We start from the raw sequence: 25720 nt of genomic DNA, 5'->3' as shown, positions 1-25720 counted from the left end.
TACAATACTCAAATTACATTATAAAATCTTCATAAGCATCGAATAGTTTCAAAACAGTTTTTATTTCCAAAACTTATAATTTAACATTCTGAATCCGAGTTTATTTTTTTGATAAATTAACATGTATTTGAAAAGTATACTGTTTTTCTGCGTGGCGTCATTCTTTTTCCAATGTCAAGGTGCCCCACCAACTGAAGAACAGATTGTAAGTAAACCAGCACTTATTATTAATTATGATCGAGATATTATATGATGGATATTATTTAGAAAATTGTTTTCCTAAATATTTATTTAAATCATGTTTTTATTCGAATGATCGACATATAATTTTTAAATTGGATAATTATTATGCAAATAAAAAAAAACCTTAGACTATATGTTTTATTTTTAATAAATATTAATTTTTTCTTTTGTTATGTTCTTTAATTGTTGACATATTTAAAAAAAATGTATTACAATTTGTCGTATAAAAATTGTTAGAAAGCAACTTAGATTTTGTAGAATAAAAAAAGTATTGGAATAAATAGTCTTAAATAATATTGAATAAAAAGATCATTCGAATAAAAAAGACTATATGCCAAACGTAATATCGCTTCTCCAGTGGAACAATGGTGTAAGTACAGGGGCGTAGCCAGTAGGTAGGCCTGGTGACCCGGGCCTAACCAACATTTTCTATATATGGGGCATTCTGAGTTAAATCACAAGGTTATCGGCCTGACCTCCTCAAATTTTTTTTTCAAACTTCCTTAAGTCTTATATTAGACCTTTATTTTTTGGAAATTTTTAACACTAATTTTTGCCCCAAAAATACAGGTTTTTTAAATTATTTTTCCAAAAAAATCGATTTCAACCAGTTTTGAATTTCTGAATTTTTTTTCATTAAATCAGAGACTTAAATCAAATGATTTAGTCTAATAACGGGAGTGGGTCGAGAATTATTTCTATTTTTTTTTAATAAAGAATTTTTTTTTCTTCAAAATTTGAAATAAAAAATTTTAACTTCAGTTTTCTTTTTAAAAAATAAAATAAAAATAAAACATGTCTTGGTAAATTTTGAGTTTTTGCATATTTTAGGAGTAAAAAGTGACAAAAATGTTCCTTACGAATAACATTAAAAATAATACACAAGGGCATAGTGTGAGCGCAATGGAGATCTCAGCTGCCGCGCGTCATTTGAGTTTAAGCTGTGTCCGTTGCTGCTTGATCCAGGATGGGTGACCACTCTCAAAAATGAGAGTACTATATAAGACTAAAAGAAAATTGAAAAAAAAAAATTTCAACAAAATTTGAGGTCAGGCCGACGACCGCGTGATTTTACTTAGAATGCCTCATATATATAGAAAAAGAAATTAATTATTAATAAGAATAAACATTAATAACTTTGTTTATCAATGACTTATAGTGGGCCTACCCAAAAAAAAAATTCCTAGCTACGCGCCTGTGTAAGTGCAAATTTAACTGTTCAACAGAAAACGTGATTTAAAATTTTAGTACATTGGTAACCGTACACGATGGTAAACGACAAAACTGCTCTCTAGCGGTCAATAATAGGTATTACTCTTATGCCATAGTTTTACTCGATAAAATGAAATGTTAACATACTGTTTTCGTACTGAAGTCAAAAAGTCAAAAATTTGCACTTGCACTATTGTTCCACTGAAGAAGCGATATATTGTTTAGAAAATGTATTTAATGTTCTTACAATCTCCAGTTACGCTTTGAAAAATATTTTTCACTTATACTGAAAATTATAGACTATGATTAAAGACTTGATCGCGCCAAAATTGGACCATGATGGCAAAATGAACTTTAGTCAATTAAATGAAGTAGTACTCCAAGTACAACAAAAAATCTACGAAAAATATGGCATAACCAATGAAAATAATATTAATTTCGGTAATAGATGATAGAAAAATGTTGAAAAAACAATTTACAAATCGATTTTGTGATTTATATAGTTGAAAATAAAAATACAATTTTAACCAAAAAATCATAACTCTTAAACAAAATAAAAACTTTTAAAAAACGGGTACATTTTGATGATGTACAAAACAAATTATAAAATGTGATAAGTTCATTAACCAATATCACTATGAATATATAATGTGATTTGACTTTATTATTCTTAAATTACAATAACATAAAAAACAAAAGTTTTGCAATTGTAACACGAAACTATTCTCAATTCCCTTGCTGTTAAATTTGGTTATTTTAATAATAAATAATACTATGGACTTTCAGGTTTTCAATATGACAATGATCAAGTTGAAATCGCCATCCTATCGTATATAGCTATAGGAAAACCAGAATTAAATGTAAATAAAAATATAAAACTATATTACAAATAAAAAGCTCGTTAGTTTGTTTGTGTTTAGGTATTTAAAATATTCAAACTTTTAATTCTCCCATTTAAAATAGGTTTAACACTTGTAATTCTAAAAAGTATAGGTTTTTATTATTAGTATAAAAATTCTCACCTTCTCGAATGATATTGTTTTTCTCTCAAACCATAAAATGATTTTGTTACTGGATTCTTACATACAAAACAAAAAAATAAATATAAAAAGCTTACAAAAAGAATTTTTCCATTTTTTAAACAGAAATGAATAATTTAAATTAAAACAAATTTCCTAAAATAAAACTTATGCTGCATGTCTGTTACGACAAAAAGATTATTTAAAATTTATTTTTTTTTTGGCCAAAATAATCGAAAAAAACCCAAAACAAGTTAAGAACATTATTTTTATCGTAACATACATGCTGGGTACGTTTCAAAAAATTCCAAGGGGAGGGGGGTTTCTCCAAACGTTTGTTCATAGTTTGGCGTTTTGGTTCGCTAAAGAAGGATTAGGTTTAGTGTTAATTATAAAACACATTTTAAAAATAAATTCATATTCTGAAAATTATAGAGATTGGTTAGAGACATAGTCGAGAATAATTTGGAGCCAGAAACCTTCGTACCATTTAGGGAAATAAAAGCTATATGTGTCAAAGTAGCTAAGGCAGTTAAAATAACACCCAGAGACTTCACCAGTATTGATGTGTTTAGAAGGCTGGAATTAAAATCAAGTAATTAAACAATTTATAAAAATATACAATAAATATGTTGAGTAAAATGGTCAAAAACCATTGAAAAAACATCATCATTAACAATCAAATGTGTCATTTTAATAACTATAAAAAAGTATTATTTTTAAGCTAAGAGTTAACTAATAAAACCTAATAAAAAATTGAGAAAATTGGGACCTAATTTTTATTACATTATTATTCTAAAAACTACTATTATTTTGAATATAGATGTTTTTTTAGTATACCACATAGTTATTCTCAACTCAATTGACCTGATTCGTATGTTTAAAAAATGTATAATATTTTGTACTTTCAGACCGTATGTTCCGAAAGGATGATGTTGTAACCTATGCCCTAGCGTTTGCTGCTACAAAAACATCGGGATTAAAGGTAAATAACAACCATAATACTGTATTTCAGATAAAAGGCTTGTTAGGTTGGTTTTGTGAGATATTCAGAATATTCAAACTTTTAAAAAAGTTAGACATCTGCCATTTTTTCATTTTGGGTCTCGATAAATATTGTTTTTCTTTTTTATAGTAAATGATTTTGACACTGATTCTTTACATATAAAAATATATTTAATAGAAGAACCATTTCCGAACGATTTTTTCCAATTATTGATACAGTAAGAGAGAATTTAAATATAAAATCTTCTCCCATTTTTTACATAATTTACTGGTTTATCGTATGACGTTACATTATACTTAGTAGAGTGATTTTACAATTAGAGTTACACAATTATTGGGTTTGACACGTTAAACGTATGTTCTCACCTTATGGTGAAGTTGGTACTGACTACCATCGCACCTCTAATAATATGAAATCAATACGTTAGCTAATATAAAATTGATGTTTTTTTTGCATATAAAAACCTCATTGGCCTTTTTTGTGTCTTGTAGATAGCAGTTTTTATTTCGCTATAGAGGAATCAGTTTTATTTGTAAATTGTAATACACTATTTAATTTCTTATTATTACTCTTATAATAATAGGAAATAGTAAAAGAAAAGATCCAGCGTTGTGATGTTAGTCTATTTAAAAATTATGAAGAAGTCATAGCAATATGCATGGAAGTACAAAATACAGCGCATGTACCCATGGAATTACCTACATATGAGCAATTCATAGAGCCATGGAAAAGTAATATAACAATAGAATAATATTCAATAAATGTGTCGAGTAAAATGTTCAAAAACTATTGCAGAAACATTATGATAGTAAAATTTGTCATTTTTATAGATATCAAAACTCGAAAAATAACTAACAAATTAATTGATATTACATTATTCTACTCGTACGATTATTTGAAACAAAGACATTTTTTTTAGTGTAACATTGTTATTCTCAACTCAATTGGCCTGATTTGTTTGTTTAAAAAATGTATAATAATTAATATTTTATACATTTAGATGGGTCATTCGCAGCGGAAACAGTTCAAAATGTCATCATTAAACATTTTTTTCCTTGATAGTTTGATTATAACATTAACTGTTCTCGAATTACTGCATGTATGTAATATTTCACATGTTCACATACAAATGTAAATTTGATTGATTAATATACAATTTTGCTCTTATATTTTGTCACTATTTATTGAATTATTACCGAATCCCAGCGAATCAGTCCACGGTTTAAACCCGTAAACAAAACCAGTGACTTTGTTTTGTAACTAGTCACTTTTTATAATGTAAAAATAATACCAATCCAAGTACGATTTCGAATTTGTAAGCTTCGTGAAATTTTCAAATACTCTGTTAGTATGCTAATTTCTAATGAAGTCCAGTAGTCTGTGTATTTGAAGAAAATCCAAAAACCATAAAAGGAAATATCGCATCAATGAAATTAAGGACCTCTTAAGCTCTACATGAAATCTAAAGTACACATTGCTTATTACAATCTAGCTTTTCTTAAAACGAAAAACCTCTAAGTAAAATTCGAACTGTTTTTCCAAGTATTGAAATTTTGATGACATTTTGTCCATATTATTTCGGCGCTTTGCTACAATTTAAGTGACACTATTTCAAAATAAGCCAAAGACTTTTTTGGTAAAAATTATTAATAGCAGTAAACATGTAAATTTAAAATCAAATTGTTGTACACAATGAAAAGACTAAGACTTTACAATTTTTGGGTTGGGTTTCCGTTAACTGTATAAAATATTCATGATTTTTGCTGAGAGCTATTACTGAGATAAAGGGAATAATATTTAAAGGTTTAAAAAACATTATAGTCGATTAAAAGGGATACAATGGATGAAATTAAACGTGTCATCTACCATGACCACTTATATGGTAGAAATATCATATAGAGAATAAATATCTCAAATATCTCATATAGAGAACTCCTCTAGTCAGAACGGAAAATTTGAACCAATAATAGGATTTGCGCATATCATTTGGAAATGAGTACATTTTATTCCGTAAATGTTGAAGCAGAGCTATAGAGATGAATCCAACTTTTGGCTGGTTGACAATTTAAAAAAAAAACGGTATCGTAATGAGTTGTAATAACTATTATGTAGATGATGTCCTTAATAATGTCTATGCCTATTGAAATTTAGTACAGATATGTCCCCTTTTAAATTCCTACTAAATTGTAGTAATTTTTTTTTTTTTTATAAATTTAAATAATATTGCACAAATAGTAAGTTATAAGTGTTTATTTGAAAAGAAACAGGGATTTTATAGTTATATAAGTCGTTATGACGTATTGTATTTTGAAACATTTGTTTAATATCATTTTAAGAGAATTTAAAAAAAAATTATATTATTAATTAGATATATTATTATATTATTGGATTACTCAGATATAGTAATACCTCCGTCTAGCTCATTTCCAAATACCAAAGGATATAATACGTTTCCATTTACGTCCTTTTTTTCGTTGCGGTTTCCCTATGTTCAGCGAATACTTTAACGGCCACTCCTGATATTTTGCAATAACAAATAACCATCAAAGCGTTAATTTGAAAGTGATTTTATCCGAGAGGACTATACAGTAGAATATAGGCAACGAGGCGACGGAGGAATTAAGGCAGATCTCAAAATACAAAAATAAAATACGAATTTGAGAACCCTCGTTCTACGGGTTAAGCCTATTTGTTGTTTTGCCTTTAAGGAGGAATATCCCATCATTTTTTTCTTGTTAAATCAATTAATTAAGTATACCTACAGTTAATACTAGGTTTATGATTAATCAAAAAAAAATATTTAAAAAAATTGTTGTCGCTTTTTTAACCAGTAAAAGCTGTTTTAATGCTGAAAGTTTGCATTTTGAGATCCTTCTCTCTGGTCTGGATTTTGTACTTAGGAATCTGTTACTTAGAATATATAATCTAGACGTGTTGTCTGATATACTGTCGTTGGCCGATTTTTAAATATATGTTTTTTTTAAAGTTACTAAGGTTCAATGTTTACCTTTTTTTGTAAAATTATTTTTATCGATTTTTTGTTTTAATAATCAAAATACGAGAAATAACTTAACGACAGTATACAGATATTTTTATGTTGAATCAATGTCATTTTTCGGATCAAAAATATTTTGATGATTTGAGAGAGATCTAAGTTTTGAAGTATATTTTTTTTGTTAGGTGCTTCTGTGTTACCCGACGCACGCACGCAAACGAACACACTATCGGTAACGGTGGTGCGCGCGGCAATAGTTGCTTATCTCTGTACGAACCGGTTATTGTTATTCCCGACTATGCATTTATTTGTTCGGTTCAATTATTATTTTTATTATTATTTGTAATACTTACTTGAGCCATGTGTTTACAACGCGACCGCGCTGCTCGTTGCTGTAACCGGTTTCCTCTCCCTCCGTTTCTCCGTCCAATGCGTCGCACACCTGTTAATCTTAATAGATCACTACTACTGTACCTATTCTCTTTGCCTTCTAACACATACTGTATTATCACCTATATGATATCTTGTTTTTTTTTTGTATGTATGTTCGTTCTGTTCTTGTCGTGTGTGTGCGCGTTGTTACTACACACTCAAGAAAAATATAAATCGTTTTTGTTTTCATTTATATCAAATCTCTCTTTATTTTTCTTGCCATTACGGCCGTTAAATTGTGCAGACAACGGCGTAAATATCTGCAACAGCACATTGTACACAAACGGTGTATTGTATGTGACTCCGTGACATTGCGTCCGGGTTAACCCAAGTCTCAGTCGACAGTGCGTCGATCCCGGGACTCCAATTCACCCCGTTCGAGTGAGTTCTTACTAGAGAACCAGTACCCTGGTTGTTTATAGCTAATCCTGTTGTCCGTCACTACGACGCCGACATCAGTCAACCGTGATCACCGCCTTCGCCCGATGTCTAGATTGGCGCTGTCATCCCGCGTAAGTCCGCCAGCAACAGTGCATTGTGTGAGAGACCGCCTAGGTCGTCCAGTTCCCAGTCACCCGGCAGCGCAATCAGCAACAAGACCAGCAGCTCACCGTTCACAAAATAAACTCAAGTTATCGTTAAGGTCCCTATTGTATGTAATTGTACCCTGTGGTCATTGCACCAAACCGAACCGGCCACAGGGCCCCGTGGTCCCAAAATTAACCTGTACGACCTTCTTTCCCAGTGTATAAATTCATTCCCATTCCTTCACTTTCCTCTCTCTCTACCGAGCCGACCACGAGGTCCGTCTCGAGCTGAACCAAGCCCGTTAGGTTGCCGATTCATCGCGCCGCCAGGGGCAAGGGTATTTTTTTTGTCGAGTCGATCTCAACTCTTCCACATACCGTTCGTTTTCGCAACACCATGTATGATGTGCGCTATGGTTTTTATATATATGAAAAAATTACCTAGGATCACTCATTTTTTATTTATAAATTATATTTATTCAGAGCCTTATTTAATACAAAGATATCGATGGTAAAGTTTCAAGTTGCGCGTTAAAAAAAAGGAATTGGTCATTTGTGTGAGTCTATAAAAGTTAAAATCTAAATAATATTTATGTAATAAAACATTATTTAATCAGTTAACATCATTTGGTTTTCAGTACGATTATCTTACCTACTCAGATAACCAACGTAAATAATCAGAAAATTCCAGCTTTTATGTCATATATAATATGTCCCGACCCGGCGTTTCCCGGGATTTATTATCCATTCCAAAAGAGAACATACCGGACGGCGACCGGTATACGTTCGGCTAGATAGCTGCCGAGATCGCATTTTATTTTGTACAACGGTTTTGTGAATTCGGCCGATGGGTATATGACAACATTATTCAACTGATAACATTGTTGTAAGTTGTTTATCGCACCAGACCGTCGCACGTTGCCGACGTATATAATTATTTATATTATTTTATTGCAACCGATAATAGCAGCGCGCTCCTACGGAATTTGTCGATAACTCATTGGGATGTTCCCCCTTAAATATTTTCCATCTGCTTTCAACACAATAATGTAAAATTAAAATTAAATGGCAATGCTATAGAGAAAAAGTAAGTGTTATGAATAATGGGTAATTAATAACCGACGGCGTTTATGCCAAATAACTCTTCTATAACCCAGTTCCTGCGTGCGTGCCATATTAAACTTGATAAGAGAACTACTGATGGTGAATCCGGTTTGCATGTAATATTTTAAAATAGATACCGAAAGTCGGAACCACTTCTTCAAAAAACTAGAGGATGATACTTTCAATTACACAAATCTGTAGTCAAAATTTTTTTTTATTAAGGAAAAACAAAAAGTAGGGTAAATTTACACTTTGGCCGTAGTCAGTTTTTAGGTTGCTATGTGTGAGTGAATCAACAGTCAACTGGTAATGAAAATATTTTCATTATATTGTTAATGACGATGTATGGGTAACTATGACAGTACATTTTTATAGGTAGACGATCAACCCTTATCGTATCCACCCTGCACAAGACTAAATATAAAAATAAAGTACATTATTTCTTGTCCCACGATATCTTCTAAACTGTTATAAATGGTTTGAACATACTATCCACAGATTCGCATCAAAGCGTTTATTTAAAAGTGAGTTTATCACTTTCAGTGTTAGTAAACTCTGTAGGCCTGTGACCACTCCGACCCCACTGTACTGGCTTTTAGCTTCGATGCAGAGCTTTTTTTTTATCTGTATACACTGTAACTATTTTAATACAGAACCAATTCCTTCGAGTAGCAACTCTATAAATCACAAATTTCATCTAGTTGGTACATTGGGGGGGATAAAAGTTGAAAAAGTTTACTTTTTTACAGTCGAAATTTGAAAAAAAAAAACATACGAGTTTTTAAGTTAGAACTTTTACTGGCTTAAATTTCGATAAAAAGACTCAGATCGTGTTGAAATTTATAAGGAATATTTATTTGGTATGGCCGCACACGTCAGTTATATCAAATTTAAAATAAACCCATTTCCCACCCCCTAGAAGGTGGGTCCAGGTTTTTTTAGTTTTTTAGCCTTTATTTTAGGACCTTTAAGTTGAAAATTTGTCAGTAGATAGAACTCAAATGTATATTCATAACATATTAAACGGAAAACAAATTCGGCAACACAGTTTTCTTTAATTGCCGGAAAAATGTGTTTTCACAGATTGCGTATATTTTAACAAAAAAAACCTAAAATTTAAAAAATAATTTTATGTAGATCTATGCAGAATGATACTATTAAGTTTTGTGCTCAAGTACTACTTTTTACTTTTAGTTTACACAAATTCAATTTTTTTTTTTACCTAAGTTTTTTCTGGCTGATTAAAATTGAGAACTGATATAAAATTCGTAATTATTATACCATAGTATGAAAGTAAGACACAATTAGATTTATGTAAATAATAATATTCGCTGACGTTTATTATGAAACCCAAACTACACGAATGACGAGTTGTGCTGGTGTTGCATTCGCGTATGGTGGACAATCCCCACCAAATACATATATTTATATAACCCGCTAATACGTAACCTCTTTTCTTTTTTCAATATTTAAAATCAAATCAAAAATAATATACTTAACCAACAATTACATTTTCAATATTATATAGGTAGACAATACAAATTATTACAAAAGCAATATCAAATTACAATATTTCGTACAAAAGTAATAATTTTCTAATGATTAAAAATATAAATTATCCTTAGCCGACTTGGCTTAGCTTATCATAATAATAGAAAAATTTACACATAAGCTTCACGAGGACCTGAGAAAAGTATTAAAAGCCAAAAAAGTAAATTACTTGGAAGCGTTCGACAGTGATTAATCATATTTTAATTAAATATAATCACCTTGAATTGATAAGCTATTTTTTTATTATACTGGTTTAAACTGTATATGACTAAATAGTAGTTTTGTTAACTACTCCAAGTAACGGAAGTGCTAAATTGTGTTTGTAATATTTGACATAAAATATATACAACTATAAGTAACCTAATAGTTTAATTAGTAAAAACAGAATTTAAAAATCTTGTTTAGTCTAAAAGCAGAAAACGGAAACGGTCTATGGTATTTTCTTAGGTATTCACCGTACTTCTGTAAAGTGAACAGTACTAACTATGAAGTAAAGTATTTCATTTTTTATAATATTGATTGGGGCATAATTAACCAGTCACCCTGTATATATATAGGTATACTACAAAATCAGTATAATTAGACAACGGCTTATTTAATTAATAAATCACTTATAATATTTCTATGAAGAAAATGAGTTTTAATAAATTGTTATAATGGTTAATGTGCATTTTATTTTTCGAGAAAACGTGGTTAATACTTTAAATTATTAGTATTTTTTCTGTAAAACATTTTTTACATAGGTTTACTATCTATTATACTTTACGACTAACCTTGGCTTAATCAAATATACGTAAAACACATGTGTTATGCTACTGTAGTTTACTTTTGTACCTCGATGTAACCAAAAAAAAAAACAACTGTAGAATATATAAAAATATGCAATAATGTTTTGGATAAATTAGTTTTCAAGAATAATACACCGTACTCTGATCTTTTATTTATTAAAAAAAAAAAAAATTAGAGCCAGTAAACGTTGAAACTATAAGTTCAATTCGATCCCACTTAATACCAAGTAGATAAATGTTGTGATTTATATAGTTGCCACTCAAAAGAATTGGTCCAGTATTAAAAAAGTTACAATGTATACAAACACAAAAAAAGCTCACATCATTGCAAAAACCAATAGCATCGATGCTCCCCATCGAAGTTATAAAAAAGATCTATCAATTTTAAAAACGCTCATTGCTTTGTATTCTACTCAATTTTAAAATATTTATTATCGCGGTGACACCAAAAGTTTGTGGTAAATTTTCAACAAATCAGTGGTTTCATTTTAGGCCAATGCCGATTTATAAATTATTTCAATTTATTGTTAGAAAAGTTTTTGTATATTTTCACAAATCGGCGCACGTGATTTAATAGTGACACCGAGTTCAAAAGTAAACGAATATTTAAAAATATGATTTGAAGTGTTGTTTATCGAGTTCTCGCCTAAGCGTTTACACGAAAACACAATTTTTTTAGCACAATTTTCATACCTGTTTGATATACAAATAATATTAAATGAGAAAAAAAAACGTTATAAACATTACTACTATGTATTAGATGGTATAATAACAAAAACGAGTTAACGTTTCCAAAATTTTACCCAAAAACGTAATAGCTGTAATTACAATTGTATGACCAAAGTGTGTGTCTGAGTTTACTGTTTTTCTTATTTTTTTCGATAAATATTATTTTGACACCATACGACTGACAATATTCTTTATCATCAACACGATGACTATGATTGGACTCCTCTTACTTAAGATGGATATGTGATTTAATAAAATATGTAACCAAAATTTGTATCATTCGTTGTCCTACTTTGATCTACAAAAAAAAAAAAAACTAAATCGAATTACAGAATTTAAAAAAAAGTAAACGTCCTATTCATAAATACACTACACTGATGTTTTATTTTGTTTGTTAGACCTATCTTCAGACCAAGTATCAGTTCTTAAATCTTAGTACATTCTAACATACACTTTGCGCACATAGATATTGTATTATTGTGCGGTTTGACAATCAAACGAAGCAAATACTGTTAATTTTAAAATGTCGATAGTGTTTTAAAAAAGTATTTAAACAGCAAAAATTGTAATAAAAATAATTAGGGTTAAAGGGAAAATAAACGGAAAAAGTCAAGACGAAAACAATTGCTCGTTGATAAAATAGTTTTCATAAAAAAGGCATAAAATTGTTTATGTAACATTGCCGCCAATAGTATTTTTTATTTAGTAAAAATATGAAATAGGTATAGATAAAAGCACTGTGAAGGCAATAGTGTACTTAAAATTAGCCTATAATTATTGCATACAATTAGTACGAATCATGTTTTTGAGAAAATTTAATTTAAAGATAAAACATGCTCCCAGATGATTAATTTTAATACTTTGCAATTATTTTTGCTACCAGATGCTTGTTGTTTTAATTTTAAACTACTTAGTTAAATCTCAGCCAGACACCAAAATTTTAGGTGATAGCTATTTATGCCCACTCAACCTTTACCCAAATGACGGTACTAGTTATCATAAAATTGAAATTATAACTTAATAATTTATTAATGAAGCGAGTGAGGATGTTATAGAAAATTGGCAAATCAAATTTAACCAGTATGACAATAATAAGGATAGTTTAATCTCAGAAATTATCATTCGAAGTCAATAAGTCAAAAGCGACACAACAATATTCTGCGTTCATTCGTTATACAATCAGTTGACATAAATGATTTCTGGAGATGATCAAATTATATTTAAACAATTTAATAAATTGTAACGACTAATGACAATTTTTATTTTTTTTGCATTTTTCCATAATTTTGAAGTTTTTTACTATTTCCCTTTACTTTTTTTTATGTATTAAACTACAATACAAAGAGCTTTTTAATGATTTACTGTTACAACTTTTAGTAAGTTACATAAAAAAAATGTAGGTACTACATTTCACAATTTGCCTATAACATTTATTTTGTCTTAATACGTATAAATTTGTATTTGTGTATCGTCAGCCGTAGCAGCTGAATTGCAAAAAAAAAGATGACTCACGTCATAAGTATACTTTAACAACTGTCAACTAAGGCCACCGTTTGTTCGACTGTTTATGACAAATTTCAATATTTTTCATAATTATCGTTACTTTTAGTAACTAGCATAAAAAAATTATTAAAATATAAATTGCTAAAAACTGCTCTGTATTTTTGGCAAAATATTTTTCTTTTAAAAAAAAAGTCAAGCGTATAAGTTTGCATTTAAGTTTAAAAAGAAAAAGTACTAAACGTTTTTAGCCGTTATTTGACTACATTCGTTTACTTGGACTACTTTTTGTTCATCGATAATAAAAACAAAATAATATATCGTTGTAAAACATACACCTTACAATAATATACAAATACCTTCAAATTTGTCACTAAAGCCTGTAATTCTTGTAGTTTTGGTAATTGGAGACACTTCAGTTTGTGTAAAAAAATGTTTTCAAAAAAAAAAAATAAGCCTATTATCATTAATGTATCACCCTTGTATATAAATATATATATATATATATATAATATATATAACAGGCTTCTGCGACATTCCGTTGATCAGTGGACTTATTGGTTCGTCTTGACCTAAATGAGGCCCCTAATTTTTTAACATAAATATGTCATTGGGCTGGGGGTCAATTGGAAAACCTGTGCAAACGCTTAACGTTACCGACTATATATATATATAATATATATATATATATATATATATATATAATTAAATATATAGATATCACGTTTTCAATTGTAATTTTGTGTTTATTGAGTTCGGCTAACGTGCGGGAACAACTAACGGTGGATTTTTATTCAAATTATTGGTGGTTAATTGCATTTTTAAAATTTAATTAGATTTAATTGTTCAAACAACGGGTATTATCTACATATTTTTAATGAACTCCATGGTATAAAGAATGGAATAACAAAAAAAAACATAAGAAATTTTTATCAGATTACCCAATCAACAAAAAATTGAATAATTTTTGGAAACTCTTATTGGAATTCATTATATGTGATTAAAAATTACAATCTAGTCAATAATATGATATCGCTAGTTTAATGTATCAGTCGAATGACTGATAGAAATTTCACTTCATCCCTGCGTACTGGATTTTTGTATTAAATTATTTTTTACTGAATTCTTGCCTAAGCGTTTACTCGAAAACATAGTTCTTTTACTTTAAAAAAACACTAGTGTGATTCAATGTGCGTTTAAATTTTACACTGTTTACATGTAATAATTGCGGGTAAAATGATAAAACAACATAACGATAGGTTAATATTACTTAATGTTCTTTCGAAATTTGGTTTAAGAGTTAAAAGAAATAAATGTTGTTTTCTCAAAAAACCAATTGAATATCTTCTTATTCTTTTGGGTTAATCGGCCGCTAGGACCATCCCGTCTCACAACCAATTCTCCAGCCATCTCTATTCATCGCCAAATCCTTCCAGTTTGCTCCGCCTCCTAAGTCTTCTTTATCCCTCTTAACTATATCTTCCCATCTCAATTTTGGTATTTCCAAGGCCTTTTCCTACTGGATTCTGTTCCAACACCATTCTTAGTAGAGAGTTCTGGCTCCTTATTGTATGTCCTGCCCATCGCAACCTTCTTTTCTTGATCGTCTCTGCTATATTATTTTCATTAAAAATTTCTTGTAGCTCTATATTTTTCCTTCTTCTCCATTCTCCTGTGATGTCATCTTTTATTGGACCGAAGATCTTCCGTAATATTTTCCTTTCTAGTATTAAGAACTTATTCTCATCTGATTTCCTTAGTACCCAGGTTTCCGATCCGTACAATATCACTGGTCGTACTAGACTGATATACAAACGTCTCTTTATCTCTCTTGATAATGATCTAGAACTTAATAGTTTCACCAAACCATAATAAGTCCTGTTTCCCGCTTGGATTCTCGCGGCACCTTCTTTGTTGATATCATTTTTTTCACTCACAATTGAGTCAAGATATTTGAGAGAATTAACTCTCTTAAATTTAAAATGATCTACCTCCAAAACGTGATCCATCCAATTGTTTATACCTATAATCATATATTCAGTTTTTTGTTCATTAATTTGTAGTCCTACTTTCTGTGCTGCGTCATTAAGTATTTCACAGAGCCGTTTAACTCCATCTTGAGATTCGTCCATCAGTACTATATCATCGGCATATGCCAATAATGGAATAGCCGAGTTCCGGAGTTTTATTCCTTCGTGGGGTTCAATTTTCATCTCTCTTATTACTTTTTCCAAAACCAGGTTGAAGAGAATAGGTGAGATGGAATCACCCTGTCTAAGGCTGGATTTTACTGTAACTGGATCCGACTTCATATTTCCGACTTTTATTTTGACCACGGTTTCCATGATGCTGATTGAGACTAAATTGACCAGCTTCTGGGGGAAATCGAACTCTTTCAAAATGTTTATGAGACTTTCCCTATGAATACTGTCGTATGCTTTTTTGAAGTCAACGAATAACGTATGTATCTTCTTATAGAATTCCCATGTTTTTTGGTATAATTGTCTAATAATAAATATTTGGTCCGTCGTCGACTTCCCCGGTCTAAAACCACCTTAAGACTCACCAATTGTCTGTTCTGCTTTTTCCTTTATTCTTGTTAGAATACAATTTGAGAACACTTTGGACGCCATATTCAATAGGGCAATTCCCCTATAATTATTGCGGTCTTGTTTATCTCCTTTTTTGTGTATTGGGTAGATTAGGGACGTTTTCCAATCTTCTGGAAATTCTTCCGTTATCCATACTTTTTTTATCACTTGTCAGATCCATTGTGTCACGTCCTCCCCTCCTTTTTTAAGCAATTCAGTCTGGAAACCATCTTCGCCTGGAGACTTATTGTTTTTCAGATTCTTTATTTGTAAGTCTATTTCTTCTAAAGTTGGCTCTAGGCATTCTTGGTCGTTTATATTTCCTAGGTCATACATGAACAATTTGTCTGGTTCTTCACAGTTCAGTAGCTCTTCAAAGTATTTCTCCCATTATTTAGCTATATCTTCATTTGTAGTAACCAAGGATCCATTACTATCTCTAATAAAACGTTCGCTTCTTTTGAAATCCTCACTTAAATTCTTAATAGTCTTATACATATCACGTGTTTTATTTGCTTTAAAATATTGTTCTGTCCTTTCTAGCAAGTTACATACAAATTTTCTTTTCTCACATATTAAAATGTTATTTGCCTCCTTTCGTCGTGTGATAAACCTTGTTCTCTTTGTCTCATTGTTCGTAACCTTAACCATTCTTCACGAGGAGCTTTTCTTCTCTGTAGTGCTTCCTCACATATATTATTGAACAAAACTTTTGATACATTTCTTTTTGTTCCTATTACTCCCGTCGCTGCTGCTTCTATAGTATCTTTGACAATATTCCATATTTCATTCACATCACTGGTATGTTTTATCTGCTTCTCTTCAAAAATCTTCTTGGTTGTGCTGTTATAATCCTTGAGAATCCTCTTGTCTTCCAACTTCTCCACGTCATATCTTCTCATGGATGTTGCATTACATTTAATGTGCTTTTTTAGCTTTATTCGTATCCAAAAACCCACTAGTAAATGATCAGAATCAGAGTCTGCCCCACGTAATGTTCGAACATTAGTAATTCCATTTTTAAACCTCTCATTTACCAGAACGTGGCCTATCTGATTCTTATATTTTCCATCACGGGATACCCAGGTGTACTTATGAATCTTCTTGCGTGGGAATATAGTGCTTTTTATACATAGTCCTTTTCCTACTGCAAAATTAATCAGCTTCATACCGTTGTCATTCGAAGCTTCATGTAGGCTTTGTGTCCAAATTACCGCTCTATACAGCGCTTCCTTGCCGATTTTAGCGTTAAAATCACATAGAACTATTTTAACATCACCAACTGCTGTATCCATTACGTCTTCTAATGTAGAGTAGAACTCTTTCTTCTCTTCATCGTCTTTTTCTTCGGTTGGTGCATGAGCATTAATTAGAACTATTCGAAAATCTCTGGTCCTTAGTGTTAATGTGGAGATTCTTGGGCTAATATCCCTGAAGTCCTTTACCATGTGAATTATTGATTCATGTATCGCGAAACCAGTCCCTAATCTGTCCTTGTTCACTATTTCCGTTAATGATGGTTGTTTGAGATATTTTACTAGATCCTGCATCTTCCCATCTCACTTCTTGCAGGGCTATACATCTGATTTTATACTTCTCTGCTACTCTTACTAAATATTGAATATCGTATTAAATATCTAGGTTATAAAATTGTTGAGCAAGCCTTACACACATTGTCAGAACACACTGACGCTATTTCTTCAGCTCAAATTCCAGAAAATAAAACATACTGAAATCGTTTTCAGGATTAGTAACATATTATATTAAATTTAAACCTAACGCAACAGATATTTTAAAACCACTTTATTTGCTTCTAAATAGGGATATTAAATGGCATTGATCACCGAATTGTGACAAAGCGTATACAAAATTAAGGACATTCTTACATCCTAGACCTGTTAGAATTAAAAACCCTATTCAACGTTTTTCTCCTTGTGATTATTAATAAGTATGTTACTGTATTATTTTTGCATATTATAAAAACATGTTTACTACACATAAATATTACTTTTGTACGAAATATTCTAATTTGATATTGCTTTTGTAATAATTTGTATTGTCTACCTATATAATATTAAAAATGTAATTATGGTTAAGTATATTATTTTTGATTTGATTTTAAATATTTAAAAAAGAAAAGAGGTGTTACGTGTCAGCAGGTTATATAAATATATGTATATGGTGGGGATTGTCTACCATACGCGAGTGCTGCACCAGCACAATTCGTCATTCGTGTAATTTGGGTTTCATAATAAACGTCAGCGAATATTATTATTTACATTAATCTAATTGTGTTTTACTTTCATACTATGGTATAATAATTACGAATTTTATATCAGTTCTCAATTTTAATCAGCCAGAAAAAACTTAGGTAAAAAAAAAAATTGAATTTGTGTAAACTAAAAGTAAAAAGGAGTACTTGAGCACAAAACTTAATAGTATCATTCTGCATAGATCTACATAAAAATTGTTTTTAAAATTTTAGGTTTTTTTGTTAAAATATACGTAAATTGCGAAAAGACAGTTTTCCAGCAATTAAAAAAAACTGTGTTGCCGAATTTGTTTTCCGTTTAATATGTTATGAATACATATGAGTTCTAACTACTGACAAATTTTCAGCTTAAAGGTCTTAAAATAACGGCTAAAAAACTAAAAAAACAAAAAAACCTGGACCCACCTTTTACGGGGTGGGAAATGGGTTTATTTTAAATTTGATATAACTGACGTGTGCGCGGGCATACCAAATAAATATTCCTTATAAAATTTAACACGATCTGACTCTTTTTATCGAAATTATAGCCAGTAAAAGTTTTAACTTAAAAACTCGTGTTTTTTTTTTCAAATTTCGACTGTGAAAAAGTAAACTTTTTCAAATTTTATCCCCCCCAAAGTACCAACTAGATGAAATTTGTGATTTATAGAGTTGCTACACGAAGAAATCAGTTCAGCGGTTTACGTTATATCGTGGGTCAAGACACAACTGAAGCTGAAAAAACACAAAAATGGCGTGTTAAGTTTGGATTTTCCAATTATGTTTTTAGCATTGATTAGATAACTAAGCGAAAACAATTTTCAATTATTATCTATTTCTTTGATTCAATTGAGAAAATTGTAAATATTGTATATTATGTTCAGCTACGATGCGGAGCTGAGAAAGTATTGTTTATACACCGTGGATTTTTATCATTAAAATTGTTTTTCGTGTATGTTAAAAATCATAATTGTTTTTAACCAATAAGTAAGAACTTAAAGTAACCTAATTGGCCAAAAATAGTTTATCCTTTCCCTTTTCACAACCGAGAGGTACTAACAGAAATATTATATATTTAAAAATTTTAGTATAAAAAAGTTAAATTGTATGAAATATTCTTTAGACAGAACACTATCGAAAAACGTTAGCAATATTTGCATATGTTTTACACACGAGAAAACGGTTTTACAAGTAAATGTAGTAAGTTATTCTAAAAAATAACAACGAGAGAGTGCGTGTATGAAAAATGGCATACAATGCAAATAAAAAAGTTTTTGAATATCTACTGTTTACTTAAAACGGCACAACTCAATAGTTACGAATTTGAAATTGTGTTCAGTCCTGAAGTATATGTTCTTATAGTAGGTACTGCGCTAATTCATACTATTTGAATCACAGTCACCAATCAATAATACAATACTCAAATTACATTATAAAATCTTCATAAGTATCGAATAGTTTCAAAACAGTTTTTTTTTCAAAACTTATAATTTAACATTCTGAATCCGAGTTTATTTTTTTGATAAATTAACATGTATTTGAAAAGTATACTGTTTTTTTGCATGGCGTCATTCTTTTTCCAATGTCAAGGTGTCCCCCCAACTGAAGAACAGATTGTAAGTAAACCAGCACTTATTATTTATTATGATCGAGATAAAACGCTGAAATTCTTGTTTAACTTTATACAGAGATGGATATTATTTAGAAAATTGTTTTCCTAAATATTTATTTAAATCATGTTTTTATTCGAATGACCGACGAATAATTTTTCGAATGATTGACATATAATTTTTAAATTGGATAATTATTATGCTAATAAAAAAAAACCTTAGACTATATGTTTTATTTTTTATAAATATTAATTTTTTCTTTAGTTATGTTCTTTAATTGTTGACATATTTAAAAAAAAATGTATTACAATTTGTCGTATAAAAATTGTTAGAAAGCAACTTAGATTTTGTAGAATAAAAAAAGTATTGGAATAAATAGTCTTAAATAATATTGAATAAAAAAGACTATATGCCAAACGTAATATCGCTTCTCCAGTGGAACAATGGTGTAAGTGCAGGGGCGTAGCCAGTAGGTAGGCTTGGTGACCCGGGCCTACCCAACATTTTCTATATATGGGGCATTCTGAGTTAAATCACGCGGTCATCGGCCTGACATCCTCAAATATTTTTGAAATTTTTTTTTCAAACTTCCTGAAGTCTAATATTAGATTTTATTTTTTGGAAATTTTTATCACTAATTTTTGCCCCAACAATAGAGGTTTTTAAAGTCATTTTTCCAAAAAAATTGATTTCAACCAGTTTTAAATTTCTGAATTTTTTTTCATAAAATCACAGACAAATCAAATCTTTTAGTCTAATAACGGGAGTGGGTCGAGATATATTTCTAATTTTTTTTTAATAAAGAAATTTTTTTTTTTTTAAATCTGAATTAAAAAAATTTTATTTCAATTTTCTTATTAAAAAATAAAACAAGTCTTGGTAAATTTTGATTTTTTGCATATTTTTGGAGTAAAAAGTGAAAAATGTTCCTTACGAATAACATTAAAAATAATACACAGGGGCATAGTGTGAGCGCTATGTGTCCGTTGCTGCTTGATCCAGGATGGGTGACCACCCGGGAAAATTTTCATTTTTAAAAAAAAATAAATAAATAAATCTCGCCCCACTTTCTTTAGTAGACGAAAAGATTTTATTTAAATCTCTGATTTTATAATAACAATTTCAAAAATTTAAAACTGGTCGAAATCGATTTTTTTAAATAAAAAACTTAAAAAACTTCTATTTTTGGGGCAAAGATTAGTGATAAAAATTTCCAAAAAATAAGTGTACTATATTAGACTAAAAGAAGTTTGAAAAAAAAAATTTCAACAAAATTTGAGGTCAGGCCGATGACCGCGTGATTTGACTCAGAATGCCCCATATATATAGAAAAAGAAATTAAATTATTAATAAGAATAAACATTAATTACTTTGTTTATCAATGGCTTATAGTGGGCCTACCCAAAAAAAAAATTCCTAGCTACGCGCCTGTGTAAGTGCAAATTTAACTGTTCAACAGAAAACGTGTTTTAAATATTTAGTGCAATGGTAACCGTACACGATGGTAAACGACAAAACTGCTCTCTAGCGGTCAATAATAGGTATTACACTTATGCCATGGTTTTACTCGATAAAATTCAATGTTATCATACTGTTTTCGTATTTAAGTCAAAAAGTCAAAAATTTGCACTTGCACCATTGGTCCACTGGAGAAGCGATATATTGTTTAGAAAACGTATTTAATGTTCTTACAATCGCCAGTTACGCTTAGAAGAATATTTTTCACTTATACTAAACATACTTTTACACTTATTCTGAAAATTATAGAATATGGTTCGAGAACTAGTCGCGTCAAAAGTGGGGCATGATGGCAAAATGGACTTTAGTCAATTACAAGAAGTAGCAGTCGAAGTAGGACTAACAATCAACGAAAATTGTAATGAAAATGATGTGGATTTACGTAATAGATAGTAGAAAAATATTGAAAAAACAATTTAATAATCAATTTTGTTACTTATATAGTTGAAAATTAAAAAAAAATTGTAATCAAAAAATCATAACTCTTAAACCAAATGAAAAGTTAAAAAAACGGGTACATTTTGATGATGTACTAAACAAATTATAAAATGTGATGATTATCATGTGATATATTCATTAACTAATATCACTATGAATATATAATGTGATTTGACTTTATTATTCTTAAATTACAATAACATAAAAAACAAATGTTTTTCAATTGTAACACGATACTATTCTCGATTCCCTTGCTGTTAAATTTGGTCATTTTAATAATAAATATTACTATGTACTTTCAGGTTTTCGATATACAAATGACGAAGCTGTAATCTTCATCCTATCGTTTACAGCTAACACAAATCAAAGTTTAATTGTAAATAAAAACTATAAAACTATATTACAAATAAAAAGCTCGTTAGTTTGTTTGTGTTAAGATATTCAAAATAATCAAACTTTTAATTCTCTCATTTAAAACAGGATTAACACTTATAACTTTAAAAAGTATAAGTTTTTATTATAAGTATAAAAATTCTCAGCTTATTGAATGATATTGTTTTTCTCTCAAACCATAAAATGATTTTGTTGTTGGTTTCTTACACAAAAAAAAAATATATATATAAGCTTACAAAAAGATTTCTTCCATTTTTTTAAACAGAAATGAAGAATTAAAATTTAAAAAATTTCCTAAAATAAAACTTATAGCCGCATGTCTGTTAGGATAAAAAGATTATTTAAAATGTTTTATGATTTTTTTTTCTCATGTTTTTTTTGCCCAAAATAATCGAAAAAATACCAAAACAATTTAAGAAAATTATTTTTATCGTAACATACATGCTGGGTACGCTTCAAAAAGTTCCGCGGGAAGGGGGTTTCTCCAAACGTTTGTTCATAGTTTAGCGTTTTGGTTCGCTAATGAAGGATTAGTTTTTGTGTTAACTATAAAATACATTTTAAAATTAAATTCTTATTCTGAAAATTATAGAGCTTTGTTAGAGATATAGTCAAGCGAAATTTGAAGCAAGATCGCGCCGTAAAATTTGATAGAATAAAAGCTATATTTTACCAAATAGCTAATGAAGCTGACATGACAGATGAAAATATGGATATGTTTGAAAGCCTAGAATCACAATCAGGTAATTAAACGATTTATAAAAATATTCAATAAATATGTTGAGTAAAATGGTCAAAAACCATTGAAAAGACATCATCATTAACAATCAAATGTAATAACTATAAAAAAGTATTTTTTTTTTAACTAAGAGTTAGTAATAAATAAATCTAATAAAAAATTTAGAAAATTGGGACCATATTTTTATTACATTATTATTCTAAAAACTATTATTTTAAATATTAATGTTTTTCTAGTATACCACATAGTTATTCTCAACTCATTTGACCTGATTCGTTTGTTTAAAAAATGTGTAATATTTTGTACTTTCAGACCGTATGTTTCATAAGGATGATGTGATGACCTATGCCCTAGCGTTTGCTGCTACAAAAACACCGAAATTAAAGGTAAATAACAACCATAATACTGTATTTCAGATAAATGGCTTGTTAGGTTGGTTTTGTGAGATATTCAAAATATTCAAAAAAGTTAGACATCTGCCATTTTTTATTTTCTGATCTCGATAAATATTGTCTTTCTTTTAAACCTAAAAGATATGTACGACCTTCCCAATAGTAAAACAGTAGGATTTTTATGGTAAATGATTTTGCCACTGATTCTTTACATATAAAAAAATATTTAATAAAAGAACCATTTTCGAACGAATTTTTCCAATTATTGATACAGTAAGAGAGAAATAAAATACAATATCTTCTTCCATTTTTTACATAATATGAAATTAATACGTTAACTACTATATAATTGATGTTTTTTGCATATAAAAACCTCATGGCCTATTTTGTGTCTTGTAGATAGCAGTATTTATTTCGCTAAGGAGGAATCAGTTTTATTTGTAACTTGTAATACACTATTTAATTTCTAATTATTACTCTTATAATAATAGGCAACAGTAAAAAGTGTGATCCAGAGTTATAATACTAGTAATTTGAAAAGCCATAGAGATATCATAGCAATATGCAGGATAATAGCAGATGCAGCGCCGGAAGTAACCATAGGAGTACCCAAATATGAGCACTTCATAAAATATTGGAAAAGTAATAAAACAATAGAATTATATTCAATAAATGTGTTGAGTAAAATGTTCAAAAACTAATGCGAAAATATTATGATAATACAATTTATCATTTTTATAGATGTAAATTATTTTTTTTCAAACTAAATATTAAAACTCGAAAAATAACTAACAAATTAAAAAACCTTTTTTGATGTACAAAAAAAGAATTAGCAAAACGTGAGATACGTGATATTACATTATTCTACTCATACAATTATTTGAAACAAAGACGTTTTTTTTTTGTAACATTGTTATTCTCAACTCAATTTGCTTGATATGTTTGTTTACATAATGTATAATAATTAATATTTTATAATTTCAGATGGGAGATTCACAGCGGAAACAGTTGAAAATATCATCTTTCGAAGTTCGGTTTCTTCATAGTTTGATTATAACATTAACTGTTCTCGAATTACTGCATGTATGTAATATTTCACATACTCACATACAAATGTAGATTTGATTGATTAATATACTATTTTGCTCTTATACTTCGTCACTATTTATTAAATTATTACCGAATCCCAGCAAATCAGTCCACGGATCAAACCCGTAAACAAAACCAGTCCCCTTTTAAATTCCTACTAAATTGTAGTAATTTTTCTTTTTTTTTATAAATTAAAATAATATTGCACAAATAGTAAGTTATAAGTGTTTATTTGAAAAGAAACAGGGATTTTATAGTTATAAAAGTCGTTATGACGTATTGTATTTTGAAACATTTGTTTAATATCATTTTAGGAGGATTAAAAAAAAAATTATATTATTAATTAGATATATTATATTATTGGATTACTCACACATGATAATATCTCTGTCTGCTCATTTCCAAGTATCAAAGGATCTAATACGTTTCCATTTACGTCCTTTTTTTCGTTGCGGTTTCCCTATGTTCAGCGAATACTTTAACGGCCACTCCTGATATTTTGCAATAACAAATAACCATCAAAGCGTTAATTTGAAAGTGATTTTATCCGAGAGGACTATACAGTAGAATATAGGCAACGAGGCGACGGAGGAATTCAGGCAGATCTCAAAATACAAAAAAAAATACGAATTTGAGAACCCACGTTCTACGGGTTAAGCTTTTTTGTTGTTTTGCTTTAAATATTTTCCATCTGCTTTCAACACAATAATGTAAAATTAAAATGAAATGACAATGCTATAGAGAAAAGGTAAGTGTTATGGATAACGGGTAATTAATAACCGACGGTGTTTATGCCAAATAACTCTTCTATAACCCAGTTCCAATACCGAAAGTCGGAACCACTTCTTCAAAAAACTAGAGGATGATACTTTCAATTACACAGACTGTCATCATCCAATATCTGCGGTAAACATTAAATGTATTTTTTGTAATAATGTTAATTATTCATTAGATAATTTTATCCAAGACTTTTATTTGTTCAAAGATATATTTTCTAAAATTTACTATTCACCGTTAAATAATTTTTTGTTTAATCTAAGTCTATATTATCAGAATGTTAGAGGCCTCAGATCAAAATTAATCAATTTGTATTCCAACTTTATCCTTTAGTCCTATGACATTTTCATACTCACAGAGACATGACTCTCTGAAGATTTATAAACAAAGCTGAACTAAGTTTTATCGACTACCTAATATTTAGATGTGACAGAAATCTGTATTCGCTCCCGCAATGGTAGAGTTCTAATCGCCGTTCAGGAATCTCTTAATCCAATGCTTGTTTCCAATGGTGTATTAAACAACCATTTATTTGGATTTCCATTCATAATGGCCCTTCAGCTCTTATCAGTGTGATATATATTCTTACAACAAATCATTATAAGACAGCTATGTAAATTCCGTCAACATTGCCTGGGAATTAGCAAACTGCAACAATGGTATATTTTGTGGGGACTTCAACCTTCCAGGAGTGTCTTGGAATACCATTACCCAAGGTTTAATTTACACCGGTACGTTCAACAACGAGTCTTCTTTAATTGGTGATCTGTTTATCAGTATGGACTTTGTTCAATTAATTACAATTAGCAACCGTTC

The 25720-nt window shown here is 29.5% G+C and overlaps 1 protein-coding gene across 2 annotated transcripts; it reads left to right on the top strand.

Moving 5' to 3' along the window:
* On the top strand, nt 1-24193 carry LOC126839602 (uncharacterized). Of its 2 annotated transcripts, none has more exons than XM_050574996.1 (7): nt 1-205; nt 21326-21434; nt 21817-21890; nt 22500-22650; nt 22959-23032; nt 23530-23680; nt 24023-24193. In XM_050574996.1, exons 1-7 carry the CDS (start codon nt 122-124, stop codon nt 24082-24084), a joined length of 705 nt encoding a protein of 234 aa, XP_050430953.1. In that variant the 5' UTR covers nt 1-121; the 3' UTR covers nt 24085-24193. The 2 variants fall into 2 exon arrangements, with proteins under 2 accessions (XP_050430953.1, XP_050430952.1); XM_050574995.1 differs by lacking the exon at nt 1-205 and adding an exon at nt 19293-19564 and having other exon boundaries at nt 24023-24190.
* The last annotated feature ends 1527 nt before the right edge of the window (nt 24194-25720 follow it).

This window comes from Adelges cooleyi, unplaced genomic scaffold (assembly GCF_023614345.1).
Source record: "Adelges cooleyi isolate 19-005CV unplaced genomic scaffold, UGA_ACOO_1.1 ACOO_flye_CR_arks_rails_tigmint_CR_PRNA_307, whole genome shotgun sequence".
Lineage (NCBI taxonomy): Eukaryota > Metazoa > Arthropoda > Insecta > Hemiptera > Adelgidae > Adelges > Adelges cooleyi.
Note: the sequence above shows the minus strand (reverse complement) of the source record. Positions and strands in the feature narration are given on the sequence as shown.